Genomic DNA, 12390 nt, shown 5'->3' on the forward strand with positions numbered 1-12390 from the left:
AGCACGCCCTGCAAGAGTTGCAGTCATTCCTGGCTTGTGTCAGGATGGCGAGTTACGTGCAGTTGACTCCACGAAGAAAGAGAGCTATTGTTGCTTTACGTGAGGAAGGATGTTCTTCCCGTCATATTGCTTATAGTGTCTTGTAATTATTCGACAATGAGTAGATTTCATTCCAAACTAAGAATACTGGTTCTGCTCATAGGAAAAATGGAACCGAACGCAAACAAGTTTCTAGGCCAAAACAGGACCGCATTTTGAAGCCCTTATGCCTTAAAAACCGTAAAGCTTCTTCGTCTGACCTGAAAAGAGAATGAGAAGAACATACAGGAGCTGTAGCAAGTGCAGTGATAGTCAGAAGACGCTCTTCAAAAATGGACTTGTAGCCCATATTCCTAAGAAGAAGCCCCTCCTCACACAAAAAATGAAAAAGGGTCGATTAATTTGGTGTAATGTAAGGAGCATGTCTAATCGACCCCCGAGCAGTTGAAGTCACTTATTTTCTCGGATGAGAAGAAATTCAACCTGCATGGCTCTGACGGGAGACAAACGATTCTCCGTAGAAGTGGTGAAGAATACCATCCAGACTGTATGGTGTCTACAGTGAAATTCCCTACCAGCCTAATGATATGGGGGTGCATTTCGTATCGCGGAGTACGCGCCACCTGCAGTTTAAAAAAGATTCTGTAAATGCCAATGGATACCTGGCTATATTGGAAGGAAAATTACTGCCAACCATTAGAGGCCATCGGGCGAAAAGTGTAAGGAGGCACTTTTGTAGTTACTGTGTAATGTGTTTACATTTGTTGCTGGTTTAAAAATGGTTGGAAGAACGGTCCATTACAACTCTTAGCTGGCCAGGAAACAGCCCGGATCTGAATAATATAGAAAATTGTTGGCATCGTATGGAATCTGCAGTTGTCAGAAAGGAACTAAATACCCTTCTTGAATTTCAGGAAGCCATAATTCGTGTTTGGAACCACCAAATTTCTGAAGATGATCAGTTGATTATCTTCAGAAATTGATCTTGTCAATGCCTCGACGGTGTGCTGCTGTCATCAGGGCCAGAGAAGGTTCAACTAAATATTATTTTGCACCTGGTGAACTTTTCATTTTGTTTTCCATTTAAAATGATAAACTGAAGCAAATTGAGGGCTTCTCTGATAACATTTCAGCCATAATTATCGTGTTTACCAAAACTGTCGTATAAACGTTGCAAATGTTCATTTTGGAATATGTTGAGAGCATCTGTCAAATATTTCTTAGCTTTGCCTTAACTATTTGTTTATATTTCTATTTGTGATGTGCTAGTCATTAATGTAACATACCATTGCGAAAAAAGGGTTAGAAATGTGAAATTCGTAGTTGATGCAATTTCTTTGAACACCAGTGTAGGTTAAATAAGTGCATATTATACTCACATGCTTTTTCCTGTACTGCCTCAAGATGAAAATCTGATCAGTTGTTCAGCGATTGGGTCTGAAACCACACTGATATTCTCCAATGATTTTCTCTGAATATGCTGCCAGTCTGTTATAAATAACTTCCGACAAAACCTTGTAAGTAACGCTCAGCAATATATTATCTCTATAGTTAGAGCAAAGCAGTTTAACACCCTTCTTGTGAATCAGCTGTATGATTACAAGTGTCCATTAATCCGGAATTTTTCCCTCAGACCATATTAATAGTACCAAATTATGTATTCTTCTCCATAGTGTCACTCCACCGTTCTTGAGCAACTCTGCAGTTATTCCATCAGTTCCTGGTGCTTTAAAGTTCTTTAAGCACTTAACTTTTCAAATTTCTTCGAAACTATGGTCGTCAATGCATGGTTATACTGTATAGTACAATAGCTGTTTTGTTTGTCTTATCTCCTGTCAAAATGCTCTCAATATACTCTTTCTACCGTTTCAGAACCTCTTTTCTTTCAGTCAGCAAGTTCCCTTCACTATCCCTACATGCAGTAACTTTTTTGATCGGTATTCCTGTGTATTTTCTTTAATTTTCTTATGAAACTCTTTCCTTCTCCTCAAATTTTTAGTAGCACTTCAAAATTGTTTTGCGTTGTTAAAAGAAACTATTTAAGGTCCAATCAATATGAAAGACCAGACAAACTGATTTATAATTACTATATAAAAGCGCATAGTAATGGTATAATAAAGAAAAATATTTAGTTTGTATTTTTTAGCCTTTTTGATTATTTTGACCTTACTCGCTCAACCTATATAAGCAAAACAATCGATCATCTGCTGTATTCGAGCAATTATACTGTAAATAAATTTAAAATAATAGTAATGTAATATCCATAGTACAGAATAGTACTATGGATATTACATTTAGATAATTCTAAGTGTAATATCATTTAGTTAGATAATTAATTGTAATTACAGTTAAAATATAATTACAGTTAGAATGCTTCATCCACGGTTGTGGATGGTTGGTTTTTAGTAAGGGAAAGGCAGAATTTGTAATTTTACCTGTTTAAAATATACCTACCATAAAATTCTGGTACATCTGAATGTCACGGTTGCTCATTCCTCTCTATAAATGAACATAAAATTTATTGCATTTTTCATTATCATTCTTCATAATTCATTTTTTATAAGAGACCTAATATAACAATAGTAAAATCTCAATTAACAGATGTAATAAAAGTACATCTTGCAGTGATATAAATTAAAGACTATCTAAACAGCAATCCTAAAAGTATAATTCGCTGTCTCCCGATTTAGAAACTTTCGATTTCATGAACAAGAATTTTTAACAACACAAATTCGATTTGCGAAACTTTGGGTCAACTTCAGCCATTCTACAAGACAGCATGCAGTTTTTTGAAAGTAAAAATGAATAAAAAAAGAAAAAGTATTAGTATTTGTGTATATAACGTACAGTGTGAATACGTGCTACAAATCCTATAGCGTACAGTCAGCGTATTTAACGGCATTTGTGGTGGTGTCATTCACTGATTCTGAATTGTGTTAGGGAGTGAAGAATCTTCACAACGTTTCGTTCCGATGGATATTGGGCGAGAGATTACCTGAAGAGTGCTTTCTGTCAGTGTATTGTCATCACCATGAAGTTTGGATGTGGTCCTGATAGTATGGGGCCGTTTCATATTTTGTACATTTGTGGTAGTGATTGAAACCATCTTGTGAATGTTTTAGGCAGTTATCTGCTAACTGCAATGTGTCTGTACTACGAAATGGGCCTTGTCAGCATCGGCACGATAATGCCCCATGTCATGCAGCAAGGGTCGTCCAGGATCGGGTTCCATTCCATTTGAAGTACCAGAGCAACCACTATCAGGATCGAAGTCCATACGTGGCTTGTTAAAAAAAAAATAATAATGAAATAGACGCACATAATTAAAAATTGGATAAGCAATTCTCTGCATATTTTAATGTGGCGGCTAAAATGTTTCGACGGAAAGCGCATTTGAATGCTAGATAGTAGAAAGCCACATTCCAGGGGCAGGGATGGTAACCAGGCCTCACTGGAATAGATGGGTTATGTTCCAAAATCTGATTTCACTTAGCCTGGGCTAAGTGGTTTTCCAATTTTTAATTATGTGCGTCTATTTTTCTTTCAGTCAGCAAGTGTTAGGGAGTGAAGAATCCGGAGTTGATCTCTCAAAGACATTCCAACTAATCTCTCTAAATGAGATATCAAATCTAAATTAATATTACATTCTAACATGATATGATAAGAAGTCTCCTCCTGATCACATGTACATAAGCTGTTCTTGGACAAACCTAGCTGAAAAAGTCTTATCATAAGAACATGACTAGATACCAAAAATAGCAGCATGCAATCCATACCATTGCAGCCATGGTTTGATTTGATTAGTCTACCTTCGGTAAAAAAGCATACGTTTTTTGTCTTCCTTTACTACGTAGGTTCCACCTGTCTTGCCATATTGAGTACAATTCAATTAATAACATCTTCCTCCCATTCTTTACATCTAGCTTAGTATATACCCATTGTACATCAGAGCAAGTTACAATACCCATGATACTGACTGAAATGTTATTTTTAGTATAAAACAGATGTTGTTCAACGGTACCAGCAAATCAGCAGGGAGCCTCCCAGCAATCACCTGAAGTGCTGCAGTTGAAACAGTACGACACTCCCTGGTTATACCCAGAAGAGCAAAGCGATGTGCTTGAAACAGATACTTCTGCACAACAGGATTTTGAACTTTATGCACCCAAGCACTAGAAGAGTAGGTCAGGATGGAGACAAAGAGACATTCATATAACAAATTCAAAGATCTTCCCTTAATTCCCCATCCACCAAGTTACTCTTCTAAGCTTGGAGTACAATATCCTAATTTTGTTCTTTAACGTTTTTTTGTGTGTGTTCCATAAAATAAACTGTCTTCCATATATAAACCAAGGTATCTCGCCGTTTGTCTTTGGTTTCTAAGGGACGTCTAAGGGAGACTCCATCTAGCGTTACAACAGGTGCCCTATTTAAACTCGGTCTGCCCTTGAGCAGCATCTGCACAATTTGAAACTTATATAATTTGCTCCAATTTAGGAGTCTGCCGAGCACATCTGAGGCAATAGTCCCAATGTGAGACCTTAAATTGCCAAATGTCATTTTAGCAAGATCATCAGCATAAGCCACACACTGAACATTTTATAGATGCTCATTTTAAAACTCATCAAAGACCAGATCCAGGCAAAGGGGCCCACCACCAAGCTCTGAGGACAATCAACGCAAAATTTGACGTCTTATCTGCGTAAACTTAGTCCTGACTATAATTACCCTATCCAAAAAAAAAATCTCTTAAATATAGAATATAAATTTTCAGAACATTTGCACATGCCTAATTCTCGCAAAAATTTTCCCCCTCTCTAACAAAGCCTATCAATGCTCTCTTGAAGTCCACAAAAATACCTAGAACATATCGACCCCAATTTCCTGCATAGTTTTCATCAATCTGTATATAGCATCCTCTGTAAACTTTCCTTTTTTGTATCCATATTGCACTTCAGAAGACATATGTTTATTTTCATACATTATCATCAAACGGCTGACACACAACCTTTCATATATTTTTGCAAATACAGGTAGCAGGGCAATGGGTCGATATAAACATGGTTCAGTAGTCATTACTCTAAATTAACAATTTCAAGGAAGCAACAATTTCAGGGGAAGCCCCCCTCGGAAAGAGGAGCATTATACATGCCCAAATATATCTGAGCTCAACGTTCTTTTTACAACTTTACTTCAATCTTATCAGGACCCTGCGATTTGTCCTCTCCGGGGGCTAAATTAGTTTATCACAAGTAAACATGTCTTCAATTATACCAGATGAGTAAGCATTATTTTCATTAATAATACGCTGATCATCAGGCTGACTTCAGTCTCCTGAGGAAACAGCTTAATCAGTGATCCTCCAGCAGTCTAAACTGCGCGCGTTCCTACAGTAGTAATAACCTCATTAAAACGATGTTTGTCTGTTGTAATTTTTAAAATTCAATACCAGGGATCATTACAGCCGTGCACTCTAACAAATTCCTTCTAGGATGACCTTTTCGCATCATTAATAGCTTTAACATATGCCTTCTGTTATCTTTATGAATTTCTTCATAAACCTGCACAATATCTATATCACCTAATCTATCATAACATTGAAATAATCTCCTGGCGCGAGCAACCTCTTTCCTAAGTACAGTTAAATCGTTCCACCAAAAACTGGACGTGAAACCGTACGCCGCTTTGTCAGTCTGTATTCACACGCATTTATTATTACTGACTGTCATTTGTCAGCTTGATCGCTGGAACTTAATGAACACCAGTCTATTTCATCCACCATAGCAAAAAATTTCGAATCAAACTTATCCCATTAAACAGATTTTAAAGAATACCGATAAAAGTTATAAACACATCTTAAATTATCAAAATATTCCACCTGAAAAATTTATGCGTCTGTGGTACAATTTTAGGTAATATACAATTAGTACTTAAAATCAAATCAATGATTTGATGCCCAGGCATTTACAACATACACCCAAATGAGAGGCAGAGAGGAAATCTTACAGCTTACTATCCCTGTCATCAGACAACTCCCCCACCCCAAAGAGTTGATTTAGCATTGGACTCCATAGCAATTATTACATCATGAACTCTATTTCCGTTACTTTCTTAACATATCCAATATAAGGTTTAATCTCGTCTGCACACTAGCAATAGACAGAGTCAAAAAAAAAAAAAAAAAAACCGCCAAATTTACCAATAATCTCTCGCATGTAACAATATGATCATTACATAGTGAAGCCGATTTCATTACCATTAATCTCTATTTTTAATTATAATAACAGTTCGTTGATTATCCCCATATGAAATGATTCTATACCTGAAGGAATAAATTCGCTATTAACAATGTAAAGCTCTTGAATCAATGCTGAATCTACGTAATACTCATCCATTGCTAAGTTCATCTGTGAGGCAACACTTTTTGCATGTTTTGCATTTAATTGTAATATTTTTATGACACTATCCATATTAATATTCTTTTTATAAATCGCCAATTCTCTTAAGTATTCTGAGTATGTTCGATCCACAGCTGCATGTGAGGCATTTTTTTTTTTTTTTGGTAGGAATGCCCTACCAACTAACAGTGTCCACAGATGACTTTTTTTTTTTAATCTCTTTTACAATATTTTGCAATATGATCAAAATGCATGCATTTAAAACATTGAATTACAGAAAAAATTATCCTTGAACCTGTACGCTGACCAGTTAACAAACATTAAGTGAAAAAGACAAAGTTTGGCATAATAATGGCTTCACTTCCACAATCCAATTTAACACATCGTTATTCTTTGATTTATAAATCACTATTACCTCAATTGAATCCTCTACCTGACGCTCTGTGAATCCAGTTTCCTTCAAATTTTTAGACCACAACTCTTTAATGAAATCTTTTCATAAATCCTCCACATCAAAAACAACAACTCTGGAACTGAATATATCAATCCTAACTCTTTATCTTAGAACACTTAATTTTAAAGATGTCCTCCACAGTTTCTACCTCCATGAAAACTCCGTTGTCTCTTGCAGTTCTAATATTTTTCGCCTTAACAGTACTTAAAATCGGACGAACAGACCTCAAAAACTCAGATTTAATTTCCTCACTTGTTCTGTATTTTTTACCAGCCTTAATGAGCATGACTTTAAAAGACTTGGTTTCCCTTTCATCATCAGCCATTTTCAATCCACTGCAGGATGAAGGCCTCTCGAGCAACTTACCAGTTCCTTCTGTTTTGTGTAATGGCCATCCATTTACTACCCACAAACTCATGATTTTCATCTATCCATCTCCGCCGTTGTCTTCCAAGTTTTCTTCTAGCTCCTTTTGGGTACCATTCTCTTATTTTCTTAGTCCATCTGTCATCATGTCTTCAAGCTATGTGTCCTGCCCAAGACCATTTTAGTACTTTAGTTTTGATAAGAATGTCCTTTACTTGAGTTTGCTGCCTAATCTATGTGTTTCTCCTCTTATCTAACAGTCTGATTCCCAATATAATTCGTTCCATTCTTCGCTGTGTAGTTCTCAGCTTCCCTTCCATTCTTTTGGTGAGTGCCCAAGTTTCACTTCCATAAGTCATGGTGGGGAGTATACATTGGTTCATTATTTTACGTTTCAGATAAACTGGGATATTGCTCCTCAGTATGTGACTATATTTCCTGAATGCTGTCTATCCAAAATTTATTCTTCTCTTGACTTCCAGCCATTCATCATTATTACAGCTAATAACTTATCCCAGATAAGTACATGACTCCACGTTTTCAATTACTGCTCCTTCAGTCCTTATATCCCATTCTATGACATACTTGTTCATCATTACTTTTATTTTAGCCATATTCATCTTTAGTTTAGTCCAAAATCCTTACTAACTGTGCATAACTGATTAAGATTTTCCTCTAATTTCTCTGGGATCGTGGCTTATGACCACAGTGTCATCTGCAAATCGTAAATGGTTTAGGTACTCTCCATTCACATTGACTCCTTTCTGCGACCAGTCTAATCTTCTGAAAGCTCTTCCTCAAGGGCAGCAGTAAACAACTTCAGAGATATTGTCTCCTTGTCGAACTCCATACTCAGTTTTAAATTTGCTACTGTCTTTGTCTAGTCTAATAAAGGAGGTAGCGTTCTCATATAATTTCCTCAAAATCATAATATATGGGGTGTCTATGCCTTGTCTTTCCAGTGCCCGAAACATTGCCTTATGCTGTATGGAGTCAAATGCCTTTTCATAGTCCACAAATGCCAGGCATAATGGTGTTTTATATTCATTTGCTTTCTCCATTAGCTATGATATTACGTGAAGGTGATCCATAGTTGAGAATCTTGTCCTAAAGCCAGCTTGCTCTTTCGGTTTGATTCTCATCAAGTATTCTTTCTAATTAAAGTAAATGTAAAGGGAAACCTTTACATTTACTTTAATTAGAAAGAAACCTTCTTTCCTGCAGTCTATATTTTGATATGGAATTCTCAGTAAAAATCTTCAAAGAATCCCAAAATTTCATAATCAACTTACAACTGCAGTGGAAACCTTACTATAGGGATCCTACAAATAATTTCTTTAACGACATCTAACCTCTCTAACATATTCAAAGTCCATCCAATCAGATCTTTCATTAATATCGGATGAGAAGAAATTCAACCTGCATGACTCTGATGGGAGACAAACGATTCAACGTACACGTGGTGAAGAATACCACTCAGAATTTATGGTGTCTACACTGAAATTCCCTACCAGCCAAATGATATGGGGGTGCATTTCGTATCGCGGAGTAGGCCATCTGCGGTTTATAAAAGGTTCCGTAAATGCCAATGGATACCTGGCTATATTGGAAAGCAAATTGCTGCCAACCATTAGAAATCATTTCAACCTACCAAGTAACTGCATCTTTCAGGATGACTCTGCTCCTTGTCATCGGGCGAAAAGTGTAAGTAGGCACTTCCGTAGTTATTTTAGCTACATTTCTGCATTAGTGGTTCGAAAATGTGTTTTGCATTTGTTACAGGTGAAAAAATGGTTGGAAGAACGGTGCATTACAACTCTTAGTCAGAACGGCAAACACGAAATGAAATGACAGATGTACGGTCTTTAGTTACAGTAGAACTGTAAATAAGTTGTGTGTAAGTCGAAGCGTCATGCGTAGAATACTTACTGTGCATTTGTAATAGGTCTGACTATTCATTGACCCAAGAGATTACCTGTTACAGCAATTTGCCGTTCGAGAAAGCTAGATAACAAAGAATTACTACGCTGTAAAGATAGAATTTCAGATGATGTTTTCGTTAGTTGATCTTGCAAGCTTAGAAATTTTTTGGTGGATGCAGCATTTATAGCCTCACAACGTTCTCTGACAGAATTAAGTTCATTAATTAAATACAAGCTTCAGATCATCAATGTGACTGACTAAACATCTTTTAGATCTGTCATTCGAAGTGATATCAGTATTAGATGAATGAAAACTGGAAGAGTAGGTGGAAGATTTAGAAATGGGAAGGCAGTCCCCATACTTCCAACGGTTGCGGGCTTTTCTAGTTAGCTTGCGATTGGAGGGAATGCAGCTAAACCATTGGAAGTGCGAACAGATGCTACGAATCTGCGGCTCCATTTATACAAAATAATGATATACAAGGAAATGTTCAATAAATACTTGAAGGTACGGTGCAACCCGAACTATATTACTTGAACTTAATATATTTCACACTAAAGTGATTTGACAATTTATAATAACTACAAATAAAAATACATTCGTTGGCTGTGAGCAAGAATCAGTACTGTTAAAAGATTCACTTCAAATTAGGCTCTACTGCAACAACTAAAATAAAATTGGTTGTTTTGTGAATACCTAAATACAATCCGGGAATGTAACGTTTATTTTTTGATTTCTGAACTGGTTTAAAAGCAGAACTAGGCTGTAAACTTTAACACATAGCAGAAAATCTTCCGCGAATAAACTACGAAGATGCATGTAACTTCACTAGGATTATTTTCGTAAATTTATTGAAGCGCTCTAGTTGAAGGTTCTGAAAATTCTATTTTAGCTAGAGTTATTAACTCTAGCTAAAATAGAATTTTCATATATGCAATCTATAACTGTCCTTCAATTTTAGTGCAATCTTTGAAAGGGAAAAAAAATAATTTCCCTATTATCAATCCACCACACAGACATCTTGTCTCAAGATTTTGCAACCCAATAAAGTATATAGAACTGTTGACAAAGGTACTCTTCGTTGCATCTTTTATTGTAGATCTGCATCCTTCCTTAAATGCGAATTCCAAATCTGTATATAAGATGTATCTCAAGGTGTATTTTTTATTAACTAAAGCTTTATATTTTTTTTTTTTTGGAAATTGTGCTTAAACCCTTCTCAGAGACCATCAGAACGTACGCCGAAATTTTTTTTCTTTGGGACTATTCCTTACGGAATAACATCCGAAACTTTCATTGTTGTACAAGGTTATTATGCCCTCTTCGTAAAATGTGGTTTGTTGCTCCTAACGATTGTCGTTCCCTAATGCATATGTGTGTTTTTGTAACGAACTTTCAGGTTCTCTGATATCTTTTATTTAAGTGTTAGAGTTGTGTAAGCCACTATCATATTATTACCTACACCCCAATTATTATTAACGGCTCAAGATTAAACGTACGCAAGTGTACGTTTGCGTACACTTGGTGCTTGCATAGGTACCTTTTGAGTAAATGTCTTTTGTAACTTATTTCTCCAGTATTAGTCGTATTTATCATTTACACTTTCGTATTTATCATTTAATAGTATGGTCGTATTTAGTCGTATTTATCATTTACACTTTCGGTTATAATTTCCTCTGCAAACGACTACTTTTGTTTTTTCCTAGGGGTAATGAGACTTTTTATCCTTTATTGATAAAACAACCCCACGCATAAATTCATCCATCAGTATACTAATTAATATAAAAAAATTAAATCTTTTGTGCCAACCTCTTAAAAGTCTTTTCAGGCACTTTTTAAGCGCCTTAACCAATGAATACAAAGTCATTCAGGGTCCATAGCAATGTAGATTCTTATTGTGTGCTTCTCTTTTTCTACTTGTGTATTTATTAAATATGTAGTTTGGGGTGCATTTCGCCGAAGTATAATTCCTGTACTTTCGACTTTGTCTCCGAAAAATTCCTGGATGTTAGCAGGGAATAGTCTCCGTAATCCATCTGTGTTATGGAGAGAAATGCGTAAGCTATGGGGATAGTTGTGCCTATTTCAGGACGTGGTCTCACCACAAGGCTCTGAATTCGATGGGCATCTAAACTGTTGTTCAGAAGTTAAGGAAAGATAAACGTGTTACATATCATTCGCATATAATAGGCTTTTAATATTGCAAAAGGATTTCGCCAATCCTATCGATCCACCAGGGCATCCGTATTACAGGCTACATTCCTTGTACTTAGTACTGCAGTACAGGTGGTCAGGTTCGCAGGAGCAGGATAGCGCCTTTTCTTACCTATAACCTTATTAAAAACAGCTTAATTATTCTGTTGTACTTATTTCGTGGTTCAAGTGTTTATGAAATTTAATTTAAAAATTTAGAGGGTAAATAAATACTCATGCCCTTGCACGGCCCTGCACAGTGCCAGATTGTCCTATTTAGCCTCTAAGTAAAACTCAGAATTTTGTCTATGAATCGTAATTTCAAGTTTTCCAATTGATAACTTTGTTTTACGAAATTTTAAGCATAATCAGCAAATGTAACTTGCAACTCTTTCCCTGCTAACAATTTGTCACGACACTCCTGTCTTTAGCTGATTAATTTTTGGCTTCAGCAATTACAGATGATGGAAGGCGGATTTTTAATATTTCAGTAAAGTCAGCGTGTAGTTTTAGAACAGTTAGAGGGGCCAACTGAAATCTGATCACGTATTGCGCAAACAGACAAAATGCATTGCATAACCACGGTAAATAAAAGGGAAATAGACGTGACGGATAACCAGAGAAAGGAAAAAAGAGGAGAGTCAAAACACGGGAAGACAAATTTCCTTTTCTGTGTAGCATCCATGTAAGCACGGATAATATCATCAACTTCTTCCTCACACCGTAAATCCATATATGGTGGTTGTATGGAAGGTATTGGCTCAAATTTTACGGTACAGTAATTGTTAAATTTTGTACAAATAGTATAAAAATGAGTATACTTGCCATTCGTTGTTGTATTCCACTGGCGACACACGAAAGTACCTGAAAATTACAAGTATGTATTGTTTAATTATAAGACTACACATTACAAAGAAACCTGCAACTTTATGCCTATATACACTGTGCTGCCACTTTATTAGGTACACCCCTGCTGTGCACACAAATGGTTTGTCCCACAACGTTGCAAGTCACAGG

The 12390-nt window shown here is 36.2% G+C and overlaps 1 protein-coding gene across 1 annotated transcript in view; it reads right to left on the minus strand.

Annotated features, from left to right (window-relative positions):
- The window catches only part of LOC150091175 (uncharacterized), a 97759-nt gene that overhangs the window by 8464 nt on the left and 76905 nt on the right, over positions 1 to 12390 (minus strand). The window contains exons 4-5 of the mRNA XM_090382478.1: positions 12199 to 12237; positions 2494 to 2538 (exon numbers count right to left, since the gene is read on the minus strand). Of these exons, the coding sequence (XP_090238604.1) occupies positions 2494 to 2538; positions 12199 to 12237 (84 nt within the window). The remainder of the gene's footprint in view (positions 1 to 2493; positions 2539 to 12198; positions 12238 to 12390) is intronic.

This window comes from Mastigoproctus giganteus, chromosome 1 (genome assembly GCF_048544385.1).
Source record: "Mastigoproctus giganteus isolate SK-2022 chromosome 1, ASM4854438v1, whole genome shotgun sequence".
Lineage (NCBI taxonomy): Eukaryota > Metazoa > Arthropoda > Arachnida > Uropygi > Thelyphonidae > Mastigoproctus > Mastigoproctus giganteus.